At 45.4% G+C, this 21,695-nt stretch overlaps 1 protein-coding gene across 2 annotated transcripts in view; it reads right to left on the minus strand.

Annotated features, from left to right (window-relative positions):
• The window catches only part of LOC142014211 (inverted formin-2-like), a 76,094-nt gene that overhangs the window by 4,659 nt on the left and 49,740 nt on the right, over window positions 1-21,695 (minus strand). The window contains exons 9-22 of one of the 2 annotated variants that reach the window (XM_074996401.1): window positions 20,892-21,037; window positions 20,738-20,799; window positions 18,461-18,563; window positions 18,286-18,371; window positions 17,627-17,727; window positions 16,535-16,605; window positions 16,277-16,384; window positions 13,981-14,051; window positions 11,354-11,474; window positions 10,833-10,997; window positions 9,080-9,182; window positions 8,121-8,282; window positions 6,125-6,931; window positions 3,966-4,022 (exon numbers count right to left, since the gene is read on the minus strand). In XM_074996401.1, the coding sequence (XP_074852502.1) occupies window positions 3,967-4,022; window positions 6,125-6,931; window positions 8,121-8,282; window positions 9,080-9,182; window positions 10,833-10,997; window positions 11,354-11,474; window positions 13,981-14,051; window positions 16,277-16,384; window positions 16,535-16,605; window positions 17,627-17,727; window positions 18,286-18,371; window positions 18,461-18,563; window positions 20,738-20,799; window positions 20,892-21,037 (2,162 nt within the window). In that variant the 3' untranslated portion in view covers window position 3,966. The remainder of the gene's footprint in view (window positions 1-3,965; window positions 4,023-6,124; window positions 6,932-8,120; window positions 8,283-9,079; window positions 9,183-10,832; window positions 10,998-11,353; window positions 11,475-13,980; window positions 14,052-16,276; window positions 16,385-16,534; window positions 16,606-17,626; window positions 17,728-18,285; window positions 18,372-18,460; window positions 18,564-20,737; window positions 20,800-20,891; window positions 21,038-21,695) is intronic. The other variant, XM_074996402.1, reaches the window with a different exon arrangement.

Genomic DNA, 21,695 nt, shown 5'->3' on the forward strand with positions numbered 1-21,695 from the left:
AGAGAGAGAGAGAGAACAAACAAAAATAGTAAAACTATTAACATATGTATTCTACAAAAATGCTGTTTCATTCATGTACTGAGATTTGAACTTTGAAGAGTTTAATCATATTCTTTGTCACTGATCACTGCTGACAATTCAGCATAGTACTTTAAACAATAAATGTCATGTTCTCCATGCTGAATGTTGAAACATACTAAGTTTTCAGCTGTATGCTAGTTAAACCAATCAAGGTTACAGACTTGCTTCTTCTGCAGGAGCTGGCAGTTTTGCCATTGAATTTGGCACCAATCCCACAAGTAACGCTGAATAGATAGACCTCCCACTACCTTCACATTGAACTGCATGTAGGCATAGGATTCCTCTAGCACAGAGTTACTTGCACAGATGGGACTGTGAATGGAGCAGAGTGGGCCTTTTAGTTTTAGCACAGGGACAATGAAAGACATTTAGCACTGACTTAACTGAATCTTCCCAGTGTGCCAAATTTTAGAAGAAAATAACAAAGTTCCAATGTCGAGGAATTTCTCACCCTACATACAGCCTTATTAAGGTGACTAACGCCATTGAAAAGATGAGGTTATTTGTGTGAGTCAGGAAGAGTTTGCAAGATTGGAGCCTAAATGTATAAATTCTGAGGTGTTGTCTAGCTCATCGACCAAACAAACCTCCTTTGGCTCTCATGAATATATTATGTATATGCACACCAGGGCTAAAGATGTACATACAAGAGCGAATAATTAGATTCTAGTGGGAGATGAGACAATTTAAGACCATATAAACCATCAAATCTGTTGTTGAAGACAAAATTGGTTGTTAGCCCCCTATAATTAGAAAACAAAATGACCCAATACAAAAGTTATCCTATTTTTTTAAGACAGAGGAAATACAGGTCCCCATAATTATTCACTTACAGGGAAAAAAAGAGCTCTGTCAAGGTGTGCATGTAAGAGATAATATAGAGTGTGTCAGATTTTATTTTTAACTTTTCTTTGTAACCCTTGATAAATTTGAACTCTACTTCTTCCTTGATTTATTTTCTTTTGCCCTCCTCCCTTTTGTGATCACATTGCCTCATTCAAACAGAAACAAGGGCCAAGCAGAGGCAGTTGTCTTTTACTCTTTGAAAACCAAAATTGTATTTTGGGGGGCAAGGGAGAAACAAAAGTAGCATCATCTGGCCTTTACAAACAGCTGTTAAAAGCAAATAGGGGCTAACATAGGAATCAGTTTGGAGGCCTGGTGATATGCACAAAGTCAGCTTAGATGATCCTAATAGTCTCTATGAAACAATCTAGGGCTCTGTGAAACAAGGTGAGTTTTGAGCACCTCAAAGCCCATCTTTATTCTATAGCTGTTGCAGATGCACAGCATGCTGAAAACTGGTTCAGAGCTCATCTTCCAACGGGAAGTCAATGGATGGATAGAGGGGAACTGGGTGTTCATGAGAGGCAGTCATTTCAAGATCCAGCAAAAGGCTTCTTAAAAAATGACTATGTCCCAGATAAAAATCCGTCCCTCTGGTTTCACACAAATTCTGCTTCGTCTTTCAAAATAAAAGGCAGCATTTTGGCATGGAGGACAGGAGGATGGAAATCCAGCCACTTTCTCTCTGGAGGGTGATGATGAATTAACAGCACATCTCATCTTCTACTTTTTCTGGGTTTATTCCTGCTTTCTTTGACAGGGAACGTATATTGCCTGGTGAGGTAACAGTGTTGCTGCTTGTGTTGAAAGCTGGGAAGCCTGCCTTGGATTTACAGACAGACTGGTGAGGAAAAAGCTACAGCTATAGTCTATAGAAGATAACAGAGGTAAAATGGCTTTTCTTACCTCCTATTTAATTTACATGGGCAAATAACAGTAAGACACCGGATAAAGAAGGAAATAAAAGGACTTCCGGGTTAGGAGGTTCACCGTAGCATGTTTTTTCAATATCTGACCACTAGAGGGCACTGAGAGACAGCTATGCAGGTGGGATCCTATCCACTAGAATTTTGAGACACCCTGGGTTGTGAATTGCCTTTCCTTTACTGATTTCTTTCAGGCTCTTCACAGCTCTTATAGGGCTTGAGCCAAGGCCCACTGAAGTCATTGGAAAGATCCATGGATTTTCAATTAATTTTGGATCAGACCCTTAACGTAAATTCTTATGTGTGGCTTTCCACTGTATTCTAAGGCCAGTCCAAAAACCCTGGACGTGCCTCAGGTCATGTCTGAGTAGGGATGTTATAACTGATGTATGGTCATCTCTCTCTCCAAACATCATTAATGACCTTGGCGTTACGCTTCTGACATATGGGAGCTCCATCACTGGTGACAGCAGAGAAGTACAGTTTTCATTATGGCCTCCTCTGCACAGTGCCGGACAGAACCATCTCTGGCTTTGTCTCAGTACTGAACAGGGGAGAAACAACCCCAACAAGGTCCCAGACGGCCTCCTTCCAGAACACACCATGTTCTGGCTAATTCTTGGCTACCCAAATGGCTGAGAACGACTGGTTCCTGTCATGGTAAATGAGAACAGCTTTCAGGCTACTGATTCAGAAAGTACAAAAGGTCTCAGTGGAGGTTCCCATGGGTTCTGTTTCACCATCAATAGATGATTGCCTGAAAGGAATATTAGTTCTCAGGAGGATCACGAGGGAGGAATAACTAATACTTCAAACATAGCAAGAAACTGCAGACACTGTAGAATAAATATAATTTTGACATTCTGAGATTTTAGATTATTGGTTCATTTCGTTTTGGCAGTTTATGATTAGAATACAAAGAAAAAAAGTAACTATGCAATTTCAGTACAGTACTTCCCATGGGACCTCCCCCCATGCCCAAATAAAGGCCAAACTTGGAAAATGAAAAAGTCTTAGCAGGGGATTACGTAAGTTTTCTTAAAACTGGAAGGTAAAATGTCAAGAACATGGTAGAGGCACTGGGGGGAGGCTTTCAGAAAAATTGGGTTTACTCATAGCTGTACTGAGGTCTCAAACAATGCAAAATTAGGCCCAATCCTAGGCTAGCTTTGCACTAGCACTTTTGTTGGAAAAGTGTATGTCACTGGTGCTGAGAAAATATTCTCCTGCCCCAAACAATGCAATTTACACGTACAGAAGTGCCAGTGTTGCTAACACGGTTGGCAAGAGGTGCTCTCCAGAAGACCGCCACTCTCTGAGGGTGGTTTCATTAGGTTGACAGGAGAGCTCTTTCCAGTCAGCATAGAGCGGCTACATGGGAGACCGTACAGTAGCGCAGCTGCATCAGCAAAGCTGTGCCACTGTAAGTTCTCTAGTGCAGACATAGCCCTGGAAAGATGTGAACATGTGCTTAACTGGGAGCAGCTGCATGCTCCATTCTCTTCCACAGATTACTTGTGAGCCTAATTTTAAGACCATGCACAAATCTTTGCAACATCAGGACGTGACTGCGGACTAGCATGGGAAATTTGGATTTCAGTTGGGGCGGTAGGCCAGTGTAAATGGAAAGTCTTCCCTGTTTCACTATGCTGCTTTTATAATTCCAATAAACCTGTTAAATGGATAAGCCTTAATCCCCACTGTGAGCCTCAGAGACGAGCCTGTCGAAAGATGAGCGTACTGAAGTTACATTTTTACAATTTTTGGAAAAAATAATAACTGGACACAAGCAAGGCCTGCAGTTATCCTAGTAAGCTGGGTTGGCTTGGTTAAGGCAATTAATACCACAGTTTTTGATCACTGCTGGGAAAGGTAGATTGGCTGTTGCTGACATAAAAGACAGAGGGACCTGATCCTGCAACACTGACAACAGTGGGGCAGGATCAGGCCCTTGGACAGCAAAAATCACATATAGCTGAATTAAAAAACACATAATCAGATATTAAGGCAAAAAGCTTAGTTGCCACAATGATTGCTGACGGCATCATAAAGTGCGCAAAATCACAATGCTGCGGTTAGTCCACATAAAAGAGATGTTGCTTGTTTACATACCTCACTGTATCACACAATGACTTTTGATTTTATTATCTCCAGTATCAATGTCAACCTCTGCTTTTAAATAAAAGAGAGACACTAAATATATCTGATCGCTATGATGAAAAGGTATCAACATGGAGCATCACAGGACAAAGACTATCCTCGAGGAAACATGAGTAGCTCACAGTTCTTGGAACAAAAAACTATTAGTTTAGGTAATAGCTAAATAACCTGGCTATGTCTACACTAGCGAGTTTTTTCAAAAAAGCCGGGGCCCTTTCGAAAATGCCCGTGGAGCACCTACACACACAAAATGCATTCTTTTGATGGTAAGTTGGAAGAACGCAGCCCTTTTTCTAGCAGCCCTTTTCATTTCCCAAATGAGGATGAGCACATTTTTCCTGAAAGATTCTTTCAGAAAAAATGTGTGTAGAAGCCCTGGGGCCCTTTTTTCAAAATAACAGTCCTCATGGTGCCAGAGGTTTCGATCCTTGGCCTGTTCTTTTGAACAAGCGGGGGCTGTGTGGACACTCTCTATTGAAAGAGCGGGTCGATTTTCTCCATCCGCTTTTTTGTGCGCGGATGCGTTCTTTCGAAAGAAGCTTTTTCAAGAGAGAGATTCCTGAAGATCTTCTTTCAAAGGATCGCTGTAGCGGAGACATAGCCTCTGACAACTTGAATGATTCAGTTGTGCTTGGGGCCTATGGTGGCCACCCAAAGAGTAAAGTGGAGTAAAAGCCCCCACCCCAGCCCACTGCATAGGGAACACACCATTTGATCACATCTCTAGCCATGGAGATGGGAAGAGCAGGAACTCCATGCCCAATATTCTCTCCCCTTTTACTCCCGAGGGAGGTGAGGGGGTGGACAGTTGGAACAGGCATGTGTGCACCAAGGTCCTGCCCATCTGCTGACCTGTGGAGAGGGTGGACTCAGGTGGGGTTTGGGAAGCAGTAAGAGTGCACTGTGTCAGCCCTCTAGAAGATGCAGCGGATCTCCCCATGCACCCCAAGGGAGGTGGAGAGCTCTGGAGGAACTGTGCCACAGGGTCTCCTTTCTGGGGCGGCCTGGTGACACATACACAGGGCTACACCTTAAAGCCATTACTAGCCCTAAGAATGAGACTCTTCACACAATCATCCGTGTGATTGTTTAAAGCTGTGTGTTTGACTATTTTACACGAAGGAAGGGCCACACTTTACACTTGGGTGACACTGATTTTCGTGTGCAGAATACTCTTGTAACCGATGCCTGTGGGAAAACCTTATATATTTGGGTGATTGAGAGTGTGAAGAAGAGTTTTAATTACACTTCCATTAAACATGGTTTTATAAATAAGCTGTTAGCAAATTGGTAAGAGATGTTATAATTGATGGTTAACCTCCACAATAGTAAATGGTTAATCACTGCTTATAGAATCCAGTGGGTCAGTCAGTTACTTCTATCTTACAACTACCTGTAACACCTGTGACACATGAGCTTATCATCCTCTTTACTGCACTCAATTCATATGCGCAACATGCTTTTTATTTATCCATTAATCATTAACCCTTTGTAAACTAGCCACACATGCTCCCCAATGGCTGTTGGCACTACTGTATTTGCATTGCTTAACCAGTCTCAGATTTTAAAGGAGATCTGCATCAAACAGCATTTTCCCTGAGCCTGGTAAAATTCTTGTTGGCTTGACTGATACAAGACTGGACCCTAAACTATATGTACACAGCAGCTTTATTTCAGAATAAGTTCTTCCAGAAGAGATTTTCTGGAATAGCTTATTTCAAAATAATGCACCAGCACACAAAATGCATATTGAAACAGTGCTTGGCTATCCTGAAATAGTGTTCACGCTCATTGGACACTGAATCGCATTTAAGGCACCCTGGGTTGGCCCCCTATTTCGAAATAGCCGCTACTCGTCACAGAATGAGGTTTACAGAACTTGAAATAAGCCATCCACTATTTCAAAACTGTTTCAAAATAGTGGTCTTGCTGTGTAGACACTCGCGAAGTTATTTCGGAATAGCGTCTGTTATTCCAAAATAACTTTGCTGCGTAGACACACCCTAAAAGAGGGAGGAATACTTCTAAATAAAAATCCTAGTGGGTACAAGATAAGAACTCCAGTCTCCAGTGTTTAGCTCATTTCCATATGCTGCACTAAAATGAGTTACCTGTCTGACTTTTGCTGTGCCGGCTCTTCCTTCTCCGTTTCCCAGGCCCTCTTTGTCCTTCCTTGTCAGTATGTGCTTGTTCTGGAGGGACTGTTGCTGAGCAAGAAGAATCAGTCACTGGCTCTTCCGAGAAGGATTTCTCCTGAGAGGTCTCCAGCAATGAGTCTCCAACAGGATCATCATTTTCTTTCTCTGTCTCCCTTAGTCCTGTGTGCCGAGAACTCGACTCATTGCTTACAGCCATTTCAGCACTGTCAAGTTCTAGTTCAGCTTTGGTTTTACCCTTGTTCCCAACTGCATTGCTTGGTTGTGATGTTTGTTCATTAGACCCCGTGCTTCCTTCTGCCTGGGCAGGTCCAGATTCACTGTGTTTATCTCCTGAAATGGATCCGTTCAGTTCCTCTCCTAAACCAGTACAGCTCTTTGAATAGCTGCTTGTAAACTTTATATTTGTTTCCAGGTTAGCTGGTGTGAACACAAAGGCATTGTATTTTGTGTTCTCTTCAATGCTACAAGAGCCGTTGATCTGCTGAATACTCCCTCCACTGGGGGGCTGATGGGCTCCTTCAACCTCAGCTGCTGACCTGCCGTCAGTACAGGGCTGTTGGGGTGAATTTCCTCCAGCTCCTTCTTTAGGAAGCACAATATTTGAAGCTGGTGTCTCTGGGACCAGTGTACCTGGAGCCCTTATAGTGGCAGCATCTTCTGAGGGCAGAGTATTTTCTGTGTGACGACTGCAATCCTTTTGCTCGGTTTCACAGGCACCTTCCTTCACTGCTGCTACTTCTGAAGCATCGACACTCTTTCCTTTAAACGGACAAGACAGGATCAGGCACAGCTGTTCAGTACAGTGGGTGATGGCCACCAACAATGAATGTAATCTGACCACCTGAAATGTGCCCCAGGCTAAAGACTCAGAGGAAAGAGGCCAGTGAGTGGCCACATGTGAGCAGGAGCTTTTTAAGCCTAACCCAAAAACTAGCGCCCCACTCCCCCAGCTCCCGAAGCTCAATGACCAACATCATCACATGGGGCCTTGGATTCAGAACCAAGGCCCCAACACACCAAAGTACTTCAGCACGTGCAGGTTGAGCCTCTCTAATCCAGCATCCTCGGGACCTGACCAGTGCCTGATGTGAGAATTTGCCAAACCATGAGAGATCACTATTGTCTAGCAGCATTTTCAGCACTTTCACTGTCTTAGAAGACATTTGGGATGAATTACAGCTAAGTAACAGCACAGAACACTGAGAGCCAGGACCAGTGGTTGGAAACAAACTTTATGGGAAACTTGGTGTCACCCATGCTAAATGGTCATCTGGCTTACTAAAATTATGCCAGATTATGGTTGTTGCCAGATGAGAGAGTGCTGGATTAGAGGGGTTCAACCTGCACTTAATTTTGAGTATGTGCTTAGCTCCCATTGAAGTTAATCAGTTTCATTCCCACTGAAATCAATGAAACTTAAAAGGGCTGAATAAGAATCTAGCTGAGGGGAGCTAATGGCATCATGGGTCTGATCCTGCTGTCCAGTCCTTGTTGCAGTAAATAGCTCTGCCTGAGACAGGTCTTCAGAACTTCCCCCCATCTCGATTCCTCACACCCAAGTACCAAAACAGCCTGACCATGCTTTTTAAAGGGCCTGCAGGAGGAGAGCTGCAGTTGGCAAGCTCTTTCTTGGGGCAGGCCAGGGTGGTGCATTCCGGTAAGACTGTCAGTTGCTTTTTATCTGGTAATAGAGGCCACTGCTTCAAACTACGAAAGGAAACTCAAGCTGCAAATATAGACAATCAGCATCTCTGGGGCAACCGCTCCCAGAGTGCCTAAGTCCCTTTGAAAATGGGACTTAGTCACTATTTTGGAAATGGTCCCCCCCCATGAATTAAAAGTAAAAATTCAAAGAAGTGAAATTCCCAAGGACGTATATGTCTTGTTACAGTACATGCAGCAGGTGGGAGGTTAATGGGTGGAGGTATGGCTGGGTGTGATCTCTTACCAGGCTCTCTCCCCTTTGGCGTTTCAGCAGATGAGGCTTTAGGAGTGGCATCCTGCTCACTCTTGTTCTTAGCTGTTTTCCGCAGCTGGAAACCTTTCCGTATGTCAGCCAGCAGGGCATCAATAATGCACACGTCATCCTGCTTCACAGCCCCTTTCTTAACTAGAGTTAAGAAAAAAAAATATGCGGAAATGGGTAACGCCACGCTCCTGGGGGCTGGGACCGGGGTGGGGCCATCCCAGGTACAGCCTGGGAAGACAGGACCTGGTTTGCCATTGCCCTCCCTTGTGTGTAGTCACCCACTTTAGCGCAAACCCTGCCATGCTTATCTGCTACCATTGCACATCCACTGCACCAACAGCAATGCCTATGCAAGGCAAAGGGCAGTGAAGGATCTGGTGCAGAGTTCTTACTAACCACCTCTAGTGTTCTCTCTTTTGTCCTATGTCAAAGAACACCTGTGGCACACCGCAGGCCAAGGGCTTTAAATGGCTGCTCTTCTGTTTCTTGATTTTTCTGCTGGTGAGGGAGGGGTAATCTTGTTTTGCTCCTTTGCTGCTGTCTGTTACGCTGTGATAAGGGGCACCCAAAAGCCTTTAGTCACCAAACACTCCATTCTACACTGAATGATTACGGAAGCTCCAGACTCTTCCTGCTTTAATGGGTGCTCATCTGACAGACAGTGGATTGTATGCTATGTTCTTGTAGCTGTGTTGGGCCCCGGATATTCGAGAGACAAGTGTGGGGAGGTGAGGGTGGACGTGTGATGAAATATTGTCTTTTAATAGACCAAATTCTACTCCAGCAAACTTCTCCATCCTGACCTGAAGAAGAGCGCTGCATAAGCTTAAATGCTTGTCTCTTCCTCCAACAGAAATGAGTTCAGTAAAAGACATTACCTCACTCGCCCTGTCTCTCTATGTGCATCTCTTTTTAAAGAAACCTTTTCAAATACTCACTGATCTTTCCATTTTCTCCCTTTTGTCTCTTAGCCTCTTCCTCTTCTAGCTGTTTCTTCCTTTTTTCTGCCCTTGCGGCTTGTTCCTTCCTGTCCTTGTTCTCCTGGAGCCGGAAGAGAGTCACGGGGATGTCTGGTTAGATACTTGGTAGCAAAGCCACCCAACGGAAAGATGGGTCAATCTAGTCACAGTTTGCTGCCAAGCAAGTGGAAATCCTGGCTCCTCCAGAAAGACCCAATGGGTAGCTGTGAGCCATGGGCTTCCCCGGTTGTGCTTGGCCGGGGCTCCTTTCCCATCTGCTCACGTGGCATGGGGAATGGGCAGTGAGTGGATCTGTTGTCCATACTCTTTGCATATGGGGGATGTACAGCAGACTAAGGGAGTGCCTGCAGCCGTGAACCTCCCAGCACTGGCTGCACTACGCTCTGCAAACTTTCCCCAGCAGCTGAAAAACCCTTTCTCAATCAAACCCTTTGCTTGGGCTGGACTGAGCCATCCGTTTCTGATCCACTGTAAATCCACAACTTTCCTACTGACTTGTCTTGGAAGAGAGATCATCATGGGTGCATCACTTAAACTCCAGGCTATTGGTAGGGATGTGGCAAGGGGCATGGTGGGGGTCAGCAGGGCATGGGGCAGAGCTCTATTATTCAGATTCTCCATTGGCATATACAGTAGCCCCTCGAGTTATGCGAGGGTTGTGTTCCCACGCACCCTTGTGTAACCCGAATTTTGTGAAAGTCGGTGTGGGGGGGCAGCTTTTTCGAATGCACGTTCTGCAGCTGTAGAAACAGCAGGAGCACCTGGAGCTCCTTTTGAAAGGTAAGTCCTGGGGTTGGTGGGGGCAGGTGGGGAGGGCTAAGCCTGACAATGGGTTGGGGTCATGGGAGGGTGGCAGAAGGGCTAAGTCTGGGGTGGGTTAGAGTTGCAGGGAGGGGCAGGGAGTGGAGTTGAGCTGGAGCCATGCATGCGGGGCAGGGGGGTGAGCTGGAGCTGGGCTGCAGAGGGTTGAACTGGGGCGGAGGGGAGCGTGAGCCAGAGCCGCACACAGGGGTTGAACCAGAGCCAGAGGTTGAGCTGGAGCTGCGTGTGGTGGGTTTGAAACTGGGGCTGGGAGGGTTGAACTGGGAGGGTGGAGCTGGAGCTGCACGCAGGGGGTTTGAACTGGGACCATGGGGGACAGGTGTTGAACCAGGGAGAGGGGCTGAGCCGGACCAGGGTCACGGGGGGTTTGAACTGGGGCTGTGGGGGGTCAGGGGAGGTTGAGCCAGAGTGAGGGGAGCAGGATTTTGAGTTGCACTTGACTCGCATTAATGTGAGTTAAGTGCAACTTGAAATCACTCACGTCAAGGCTTTACTGTACTCCCTCAGGGACCTTATGCCTGTGGAGAAATTAGAGCATTAATTTTGTTGCTCTAATTGAAGCCAGGGTTGGGCCAGTGCTGGATCAGAAGGTCATAATGACCTCTTTGATATCTGTGCACCCACCCCCCTATTCACTGCACTAACTGAGATATTTAAGAGCAGGTTAGATAGATATCTCTCAGGGATGGTCAACGGTGCTTGGTCATGCCATGAGGAGAGGGAACGGGACTTAATGACCTCTCGAGGTCCCTTCCAGTTCCAGTGTTCTATGATTCTGTGAACTGGATCTCAGAGGTAAGGGAAATCCAAGTCCCATGTGCTATCAGAGCTGATGAATATCTTCCAGTGCCGAGATCTCACTGCACAACATTTGCAAAAACAAGCCTACCTTTAGTGCTTTCATGAAGAGATCCCTGAAGGTTTTCATGGTGCTGAATATATCTTCTAAGGACAATTTGTTTGCGTCTTCACAAAGATAATTGGCAAGTTCCACCTTCTTCCTTTCAACGGTTTCGAACTCCTCCTCCAGCCTCTTTGATGCATTTATGCTGTCCTGAAATGCAGCAAGACCAAGTTACAAAACCCCATGCAGTAGACATTGCAAGAAAAGATCAGCGGTAAAAACAGCTACAATGACAATATAACAAAAGTTCAGTTCCAAGGCCCAGACACTCAGCTGTGGCCCAGGAGCTCATGGGACAACTAGGAGAAGAGGCACAAAGACGGCTCTTCCTTATCCCTGCTCGCTGCCATGGCAAATGAACACCACAGGGTTACGTGGCATCCAAATGTATTTTCCAATCCGAGAGTCCATTAGTAGACAAATGTTTCTCCTCTGCACCCTGAATCCGTGACCTTTGCAGAGTCTTGGCTGTCCTCTCCTCAAGGAAGGGCTCTCCTTTCACTGACCTGGATGGGTCTTTCGTACTGTGCCTTCACATCGTCATTCGATGACAAAACCTTTCGTTCAAGTTCCATCAGCTTCTTTAAATTGGAACTGGATTCTGCACGTATGATTTCAAGGTTAATTCTGAAAATGAACACAAAGCCCCAGGGGATTAAAAGCGGTTCTCTTTTTGGAGTGTTGGGCTTGCTAGACAAGAGAAAAAATAACACCGTGATTTTACAGGCCCTTCTGTTTCCCAGCAACTCTGTGGTGGTAAGCACAGAACTATGACTGTGTAATCATAGGCAGTATCATGCTCCAATACCACAACACAACATGATCTAGTGCTTAAGGCTCTAGATCAGGGGCTGGCAACCAAAATAGCAAGAAGAGCCATTTTTTCCCATTAGGTAAAAAAACTCAATAAATAAAGAGCCGCAATGCATGTGAATACGAGACGGTCCTTACTAAATAACATTAAACCATATTTTTTGTAACCCCTATTTTAAGTACAGCGCCCACACAATGATTTGTAATGCAACATATTTACTGCAGGATCTTCACAAACTTTTTACATATCTATTTCCTCACACTTTACCTGCGTGTTTGTACCAATGTCCTCCTGACTTTCACTCCTGAACCTTCTCTCTCTCTGGAGGACACTAGGGGGAGTCATCCAACATTTCAAAGTCACCTACTGTTTGCTATTGAGATATGAGCTGTTCATTTTGGGGCTTTTAGATCACCATTTATCAAAAGTAATCAGAGGGTGTTTTTGATTTTTAACTTTGCAATTACAGTGCTGGGAGCCACAAAGAAGTCCTTACAGAGCTGCGTGTGGCTCTGGAGCCACAGGTTGCAGACCCCTGCTCTAGACTATGAGTAAAGAGACCTGAGTTATCCTCCTGACTCTGCTGCTGTGTTTAGAGCAAGTTACTTTGCTTCCTTCATCACCTGTGTCTTATTGACTCATTAATCAATAAAAGTAGCACACTTAGCATGAGGGGGCCCTGAAAGTCTACCGTAAAAGTGGGCTTTTTCAGAGCAACTTGGTGATTCAGAAGCACTTTCCATGGTGCTTGTGTGTTGAGTGCGATTGTGCTCCTAAGTCACTTAAACACTTTAGGGTGGGCTGGCTTTCCAAATTGCTTAACAGCACAAAGTGTCACCAGCTAAAATGTATTGTGCTAATATTTGCTCACAGTTTTCTGGCTGGGCAAGTTCTCAGGGGACATTTGGCCACATTTATCTCATTGTGCTTAACATGGGATGAAGAGCAAAAGGGTCACCAGGGTCAGAGAGATGAAAAATCCAAACAGCCTTCAAAAAACTTCCACGTAACAACACAAACACTTTGTTAACAAGTCATCTCTTTGTCACCCCCATGAGGAGAAGGGGCCCCTCTCCCCAGCAGCACTTATGGAGAGAGGCCCAGGTCTAGCTGAAATCTCCTGTGTTATGTATGTGTCAATGGATACAGACACACTTTAACCGTTTGGCTTCCCTAACACATTAGAGACACTAATGTACAGAGTAAGGGCTCTTTGGAAGCTGCTACCATATTGTCCCTCAATACAGCAGCAACAGGTACTTCAGCACTGTTTACAGGTAGCTAGGATTAAAAAGACAGAGCCTCCTTGAACACCATAGCATCTCCGTGAGTGCCTGAGAAGCAGAATTAATTGAATGCAGCACAATTTCTGACCCTAATTAATGTCTTACTTATTACAAAACTGCACATATAACCAATTTGCATTTTAAAATGGTTTCAGAATTTGTGAAGAGAAATCCTTTGGTTAACATTACACTCATCCCTCGCTATACGACCACAATTGGTTCTCAACTTTCGGCTCGTAGGCGAAAACTCATAAGAGGGGCATTAAATTCTCATTAAAATACAAGTAAAAGTCTCTGATTGGTTCCAAGTGCTCCTAATTTGGCGAAGAAGGGCGGACAGGGACTGTTAAGGCTGTGGTGGGTTGAGTCCATGGGGGGGCAGTTCAGGCTGCTGCAGGTTAGATCCATGAGACAGGTGTGGGGGGTTCAGGCTGCAGCAGGTTGGGGCTGCGGAGTCAATGGGTGGGGTCAGACTGCAGTGGGCTGGGGCCAGGCTGTGACGGTTTGGGGCTGTGGAGCTGGTGGGGGGCTCAGGCTGTGGTGGGTTGGGTGTATGGGGCTGGCAGGGGTTCGGGCTGTGGTGGGTTGGAGCCATGGGTGGGGGTTAAGGCTTGTATTAGTAGAGGGAGTTCACTCCTCTAGTGAACAAAGGTAAGTGTATGTGTTCCTTGTTTTAGCACAGGCGTGTCCAACCCCCAGCCTGCATGTGGCCCTGGACAGCTAGTAATGCGGCCCCACAAGATTGTAAACTTTTAACATTATTATGTGATTTATATACATTAACTATATTATATATTTTATATGCGGCTCAAGACAATTCCTCTTCACTCAATGCGGCCCAGGCAAGCCAAAAGGTTGGACACCCATGTTTTAGCAAGTACTCGTAAGTAAAGTACTCGTTTAATGAGGGGTGAGTGTAATTGGGTTCCTATCCAGTTAATGGATGACTTAACATAACAACAATGCACATGTTAATTTCTTGAACTCTGGGTGGTGCTTCTTTTAATTTATAGTAACAGGTTTGCATGCCTACCCGGCTGCCTTTGAGACGCATTCAAGGTCCTTGGGAAGCTGCAGTAGGTCTGTGTGACTTTTTTCTACCTCCTAAAACAGAAAAGTTTGTTATTTTTGCATTTACTTTTCACACACAGGGGATGGATGGACTACAGGAGGGGCTGAAAGGAAGGCTTACAAACAGAGGGAATGACTGGCACGTATAATGTTTAATTCCCACTCCTCTCCCACCACTGTTTGTTTAGCAGGATTCAAAAGGGGGCTGGCTGTTTCTGTGGTTTCCAGGACAATCCAGAGTTCTGAATACAGATGAAAAATATATACATGAGTATTGAAAGGGTTCTCAACCCCCGTGTTACAGGGTAGAGGTTGATCTCTGACTGATGGGTAGTTAGGAAGGAACTTTCCCAGTGGACAAATTATCCTGGAATCTCCTACAGTGGGGTTTCTTTTACCTTCCTTGAAGTGCGGAGTCCAGGCTGCTGCTGGAAGCAGGATGTTGGTCTAAAAGGACCATTTGTCTGATGCAGTCTGGGAATTCTTATAGTTTTGGGTATGTGTTAAGAATATGGGTCCTATCTTATCTGCCTGCATAATTATCCATTTATCTCCTTATACAGCCATCTTTCCCACAGTGTCCAACCACCTCAGCATAGCCATTACGAGTCAGCTAATTTTGATGTCTGAGGTACATCCTTCACATGAAATGGGAAGAGTTTGTCACAAATGAGGAGCTTTGGAATTGAGTAGGACAAGAACCACATGATGCTCAAATCAAGAGAAAATGGGGCGATGGCCAGGCCACACACTCAGAAAACCATCATCCAGCATAGTCTGTCAAGCTCTCAAATGGAATCCAGAGGAAAACAAAAAAGAGGAAGGCCTTGGACAATGTGGAGAAGATCTACTGAGACTGAAGGACAACATCTGGGGTACTCCTGGAGCCGGCTAGAAGTTTTGTTCCAAGAGAGAGTGAAGTGGAGGATGCTTGTAGATGACTTATGCTCCACTCTGAGTACACGGGCTTAGGTAGTAAAGTAGTACTTAGAAGCAGAACCCAAAAAAGGGTTTGAATGAACAGCATTGGCAAGAGGAGACCTCAATGAATGGGGCAGCAAAACACAAAAGAGTAAATATATAACGGCAGCTAAGCAGCAGTGAGAAAGCTATGAAAGATCCTGAAGCTGGGGCAAGAAGTTTGAATGTGATCTGGTGGAGAAGGGAGAGCCAGTGGAGAACACCAACACAGGAGGTGACTTCACTGGAGTTATAGGAAATAAATATGCTCCTGGCAGTTGGATTTTGCATGGGTTGGAGGAGGGTGAGATGGGAGTCAAAGAAGTAAGGGAGGAGAAACTTCCATGAATCAGGATGTAAGGTGATTAGGCCCTGGATGAGAAGCTTTGTTTTCTCTACTCTATTTACAATTCCTTTAAAGTGAGGTAGTATTTGCAGCCCAAGTATTATGAGCCCAAGCAAATCAAGGAATCTTTCCAGTACTATGCAAACAAGTGAAGAGCTTGCAAACACAAACACATAGGCTACATCTACACTACAGAGATCTTTCAAAAGAAGTTATTCTGGAAGATCTCTTCCTAAAGAACTTTTTTCCAAAGAGCGCATCCACACACAAAAAAGCAGATCAAAAGAGTGATCTTCTCTTTTGAAAGAGAATATCCACACAGCCCCAGCTCTTTTGAAAGAATGACTCAGGGATTAAAAAATCAGGTGTCATGAGGACTGCTCTTTCAGAAAAAAGGGCCCATGGAGCATCCACACACATTTGCTTTCAAAAGAAGTTTTCGAAAGAAGGTGCTCTTCCTGAAACAGGAGTGGAGGAGTGCTTTTGAAAGGAGCGTTGCATTCTTTTTGATTTAATTTTGAAAGAACAGTTTTTGTGTACAGACTCTCTGCTGGATATTTTGAAGGAGCCCCTTGGGGGCCCTTCAAAATATCCAGCAGAGCGTCTACACACAAAAAGTGCTCTTTCCAAATTAAATCAAATATTTTGAAAAACACATTGAAAAAACTTGCTGTGTAGATGCAGCCATAATGTAACCCACATATCTAGGGGTGTGGTTCACAGTCTCATATACTGGCATATAGCTCACTTACAGAGAAAGAATGGGACTCCTCTACAGTCTTAGCTGAGAGGCAGCTGGCTTTTAGCCCAAACTGTAGAGGATCCTGCTCTAAGCTCTGGAGGATCCTGGTTCGAGTCCATCTGTGGGTGATTACAATAACATCAACTGAACGTATGGCTGGAAAAATAGTTCATGTCCAAACAAAATCCCCAGAAGAAATTGCAGAAGTACCTCCAGAATATGGTGGAGCAGAGTAATACGGGTTTGGTTTGCTTTGGTTTCAGTTAGTTTGAGTAAAGTGCTAATTTTAAAACCATCGGCATCTCCGGTGTGACTTCCCTGAAAGGCAAAAAAGAAGAGGAAGGAATAACCCACATCAAAGTCAAACACTTGCTCTGTATTTTTACTCTATACATGCACAAAAGAGGAAAAAAGTTCTTCTCAGCTACAAAATCAGGAGATTCCTTAAAAACAATCAAAAACTCTTACGTAGTTAAGGAAGTTTCCAACTTTGAGAATCAGCTGACAAAAAACTGGCAGGCGATGGGATGTTAGAAGATCTGAAAAATAAAGGTATCATTTATGTAGGGGTCTTCTTCAAAACTAAGTGTCTCCCGAATGGCACCAGAATTTCCGCTGCGCCAAGGCAGGATTTTCACACAGTCGAACCTCTGAGATATGAACAGCAGAGTTACGGACTGCCTGATCAACTAGGCATCATGTGGAACTGCAAGAAATGCATCAGACAGCAGCACAGCACCCTGCTCTTTCCCACTTAGACTAAATACTATTCTGTGCCTGAAGTGCGTTGTAAAGGCAGGCACATCTGGGATGCCTGTTCCCACCTCCCGCTGCAGGACAGCCATTTACAGAGAGGAAGTGAAAATGCTGAGGCTGCCAGCTGAACCAGCCCTCCGGTCTATGCTGCTTTCATTACCCACCCTGCACTGGGAAGGGGATGCACTGTTTTTATCCCCTCTCCCACAGCCAGGAGGGGGACGTGTAGACTCACATGCACACCTGATACGGGGACTAGCTTTCCAACTCAGTCTGACCCAGGAAAAGAAGTTGCCTACAAGTAAGCTGAGGCAGAAGCTCAGCTGCTTCCAGAGCCTGGCTGGGTGTGTGAGCTTCTGGATCTGGAACCCAAATAGTGGTTGACTCAGAATTACGAACACTTCAGAGTGACAGACAACAACTTGAACTACCCTCTTTGCTCGTTGGTGAGCCAGGGCTCTGAGTGGAGCACTAGAGTTATGGGTTCATGGTCTTAAGCAGACAGGCTGCTGAGCTGTGTACCTGCTGGAGGTTTTTCAAGATCTGTGGCTTTATTCCTAGTTATGAGCTGCAATAACGTAAACCTAGAGGCCATGAATGCATTGGCCATCCTGGTCAGGTCTCTGTCTGATAGGAAAAGGGTGCAAATCTTCTGGCCAATCACAGATTTGCACATATGGAGACAACAAAAAGCCTTTTCTTCCTGAAATTCTTGGGACGGATAGATACGCTGCTACCAGCTGAAATGAGGCCTCCCTATGGCTCTGAACACAATGCACTGAAGGTTGACGCCGTTCCATTTACCTTCACAGGCTTTCCTGACCGTTTCTGCTTTTGGCTGTAGCATATCTAGCATGACGGTGGTCTCCTCACAGGACAGCATACACTCAATCCGCAGCTGGTAGCTAAAAAAGGGAGCCATAGTAATGTGATTAAGTTTAACAGATGCATAACCCTGCCCGCAGAGTTCCCTCTTACCATTCTCCACACTGTCACACTCTAACCCAGGGGTTAGCAACCTCCAGCACCCACGTCACTCTTGGCACAAGAGATGATTTAGAGGGCCCTGTGAAGGAGCTTCGGTCCCACCCTGACTTCTCCATGCAACAGGGAGGTGGCAGGAGCACAGGGCCAGGGCTGGACCCCTGCTCTAGCATGGGGTTGGAGCCAAGGCCCCTTCTGGAGTGCAGGGCTGGGCTTGGAGTGGGGGCCCCTGCTGGGGAGTCCCAGTCCTGCCATGGCATCCCCGCCCCACCGCAACATGGGGCTGGAGCCCGTGGGGCCAGGGCCTCCACCAAGGCATGGGGCCAGTATCCCCAGCAATGCCCAAAGTGTAGGGCCCCCAGCCTGACACAGCAGTCCCACAGTGATACATCCAATCAGATCAAAGAGAAAAGCTTGCTGTTATGGAAGACAATAGGCAAACAAAAGATTAGCCTCAATTCAGCAATGAACTGCCTTACCTGGGAACCCCAAGGAGGAAGAGATAAAATTGATCTGCACCTGCTAATTTGTCTTTTTCTTCCCTGAAGGCTTTCAGATTTTCTATCTAACAAGGAAACACAGGAGTCAAGACCCCAGAACTGCATCATAGCTACAACCTTTGGGAATTCAATTAAAAGGGTGTTTCCTTCTAACCTCATGCTTTTCAGGTAGAAGCTTCAGTAACTGCTTCAGAACCTCCACATCAAACTTGGTCCTGTCCCCTTTTTGAATCATGTCAACTACCTCTTCATATGAGCTGCAAAAACAGGCACATAATTAGAAGCAACACCAGAACCACTGTCCACTCCTCTATGGCCACAGGCTATTATTAGGCCCTACAAATACTCATGAGTGGTGCATAATTAACCTCTTACTAACAGATAGGCTCTTCCATGGATTAGCGCATTTGCTTGGGACTCAGAAGACACAGGCTCAATTCCCTACCTTGCCACAAACTTTCTATACAACACTTTGAGCCAAATTTTTAAAGGTATTTAGATATCTAAAGACACATACTGAAACCCCCTCTTGCAATATACGGACATGTTTGCTTAGATTATATAAATGTGTTGATGTGTAAGTAGGCCCAAAACTTATTGCTGAAAAAGAAGCTTAACAATTGTGAAGGGCAGGTAACATCAGAGTAAAGTCAAAGAGAAGCAAGTTAGGGCATAACCCCACATCGGCTGCGTCTACACGTGCACGCTACTTCGAAGTAGCGGCAGTAACTTTGAAATAGCGCCCGTCACGTCTACACGTGTTGGGCGCTATTTCGAAGTTAAAATCGACGTTAGGCGGCGAGACGTCGAAGTCGCTAACCCCATGAGCAGATGGGAATAGCGCCCTACTTCGACGTTCAACATCGAAGTAGGGACGTGTAGACGATCCGCGTCCCGCAACATCGAAATAGCGGGGTCCTCCATGGCGGCCATCAGCTGGGGGGTTGAGAGATACTCTCTCTCCAGCCCTTGCGGGGCTCTGTGGTCACCGTGGGCAGCAGCCCTTAGCCCAGGGCTTCTGGCTGCTGCTGCTGCAGCTGGGGGTCCGTGCTGCATATACAGGGTCTGCAACTAGTTGTTGGCTCTGTGTATCTTGCACTGTTTAATGAAAGTGTGTCTGGGAGGGGCCCTTTAAGGGAGCGACTTGCTGTTGAGTCCGCCCCGTGACCCTGTCTGCAGCTGTGCCTGGCTCCCTTATTTCGATGTGTGCTACTTTGCCGTGTAGACGTTCCCTCGCTGTGCCTATTTCGATGTTGGGCTGAGCAACGTCGAAGTTGAACATCGACGTTGCCAGCCCTGGAGGACGTGTAGACGTTATTCATCGAAATAGCCTATTTCGATGTCGCAACATCAAAATAAGCTATTTCGAAGTTGGGTGCACGTGTAGACGTAGCCATCATGTTGCAAATATCTTTTGGTCTTAATGGGTTTTTACAAGTGTTTTAAATAAAGTGTTATGGTTTTGGAAAATGCAATTTATGTTGATAATTATTGGTATGGTTTTTACACAGTAGTTAAATAAGATGATGTGTATTTTAAATAGTCAATGAGACAACAGAAAATATTTAATTATGGCAGTGGAAATCCAGATATGGTCAAAATTGGATTTAATGCTAATTAATTAAGGAATGTTGTCATAACTGATAATAAAAAGGTCAGGGTGCTAGTTTTAGGTGAGGTACACCCATCTGCTCCTGAGATACCAATGGATAAAGGAATATGCCCATTCTTCCCATCCTAGTACTGATCACCTCTGCGGGCATTGTTGCCCCTTAGCTTGTGAGTGTCAGTGCAGTGCCTGGTTATCCTGTCAGGCCTGTTTGCTTCGACCAACCTGTTTATTTTAACAAGTTTCAAATGTTACCACTCATCTTATTCATCAGCTGCCGTAGAATAAAACTGCCCGAAACTGCTTTGAAGGCGCAAACCTTAAATAATTCAGGTTGGTTTTATTTGTTATCTCTACACTACTAATTGGGAACAAAAAAAAAAAAATCAAAGGTTGATTGTTAGAGTCCTGTGCAGCTACCAAATTTGTATCAGCATCCACATCTGTATCCACAAAATGAGCCACAGAGAGCCACAAATTACAGTGTTCTAGCTGGAAAATTTGCATGCTCATTGCTCATCTCCACGGATTTGCAGGGCTCTATTTATTGTATTGTTTCTCAATATACACATTTACAGTCTGATCCTGCAAACACTTCCAACAGTGAATAGTCCAACAGAATCCTGCTGCACTGAATGTCATTTTTGTGTGACCAGGCCCTGGATACCCTAGGAGGAAGGATGTTCTAAGGGATTAACCCTGGTCTTGGGAGCCGCAGGGAGTTTTCAGCCCCTCAGAGACTGTCTCTTACAAAAGCCATGCTAATTTCACTTGCCAAACTGTTGCTTTATTCAACCATCATGAAAAGAGTTCATAGCTTACCATTTAAATTGCTTCAAAAATATGTTCAAATTGAGACTCTTCTTGGAGTCTAAGAATGTGATCTGTTTAAAAAACATGAATTGGTTAGATGAGTCATGTGCAGTGGCTTTGTACTGTAATATTCAAACTATGAGAAACAGCCCTAGCCTGTTACCTGCTTTGGTTCCACCTTCACCGGGGCAGCTGCTTTCTCCTTGGGCTTCGTTTGAGGAAAACAAAAGAGCTGCTCAATGCTCATGTAATCAGGCTCTATAGCTTCATCGCTGCTGCTGCTCACTGATGCCCACATGGAGCGACTTTCTGAAAGAGACAAGGCACTAAGAATGGGACAGAGGCAGCTGAAAATTCAGCACGTCATAGTCAAGGTATGTTCCTTAGTACAGGTTGAACCTCTCTTGTCTGGCACCCTCAGCACCTGACTGAAGTTGAGTGAGAGAAGGTGCTGGACCATGGGAGGTCAATATTATCCAGCACATAATCAACACTTTCACTGCTTACTGGGCTCTTAGAAGACACTGAGGGCTAAGTTACAGCTAAATACAGCACAGAATGGCTACGTCTACACGTGAACCCTACATCGAAGTAGCTTATTTCGATGTGGCGACATCGAAATAGGCTATTTCGATGAATAACGTCTACACGTCCTCCAGGGCTGGCAACGTCGATGTTCAACATCGACGTTGCGCAGCACCACATCGAAATAGGCGCTGCGAGGGAACGTCTACACGCCACAGTAGCACACATCGAAATAAGGGTGCCAGGCACAGCTGCAGACAGGGTCACAGGGTGGACTCAACAGCAAGCCGCTCCCTTAAAGGGCCCCTCCCAGACACACTTGCACTAAACAGCACAAGATACACAGAGCCGACAACGAGTTGCAGACCCTGTGCATGCAGCATGGATCCCCAGCTGCCGCAGCAGCAGCCAGAAGCCCTGGGCTAAGGGCTGCTGCACACGG

Source organism: Carettochelys insculpta, chromosome 6 (genome assembly GCF_033958435.1).
Source record: "Carettochelys insculpta isolate YL-2023 chromosome 6, ASM3395843v1, whole genome shotgun sequence".
Classification (NCBI taxonomy): domain Eukaryota; kingdom Metazoa; phylum Chordata; order Testudines; family Carettochelyidae; genus Carettochelys; species Carettochelys insculpta.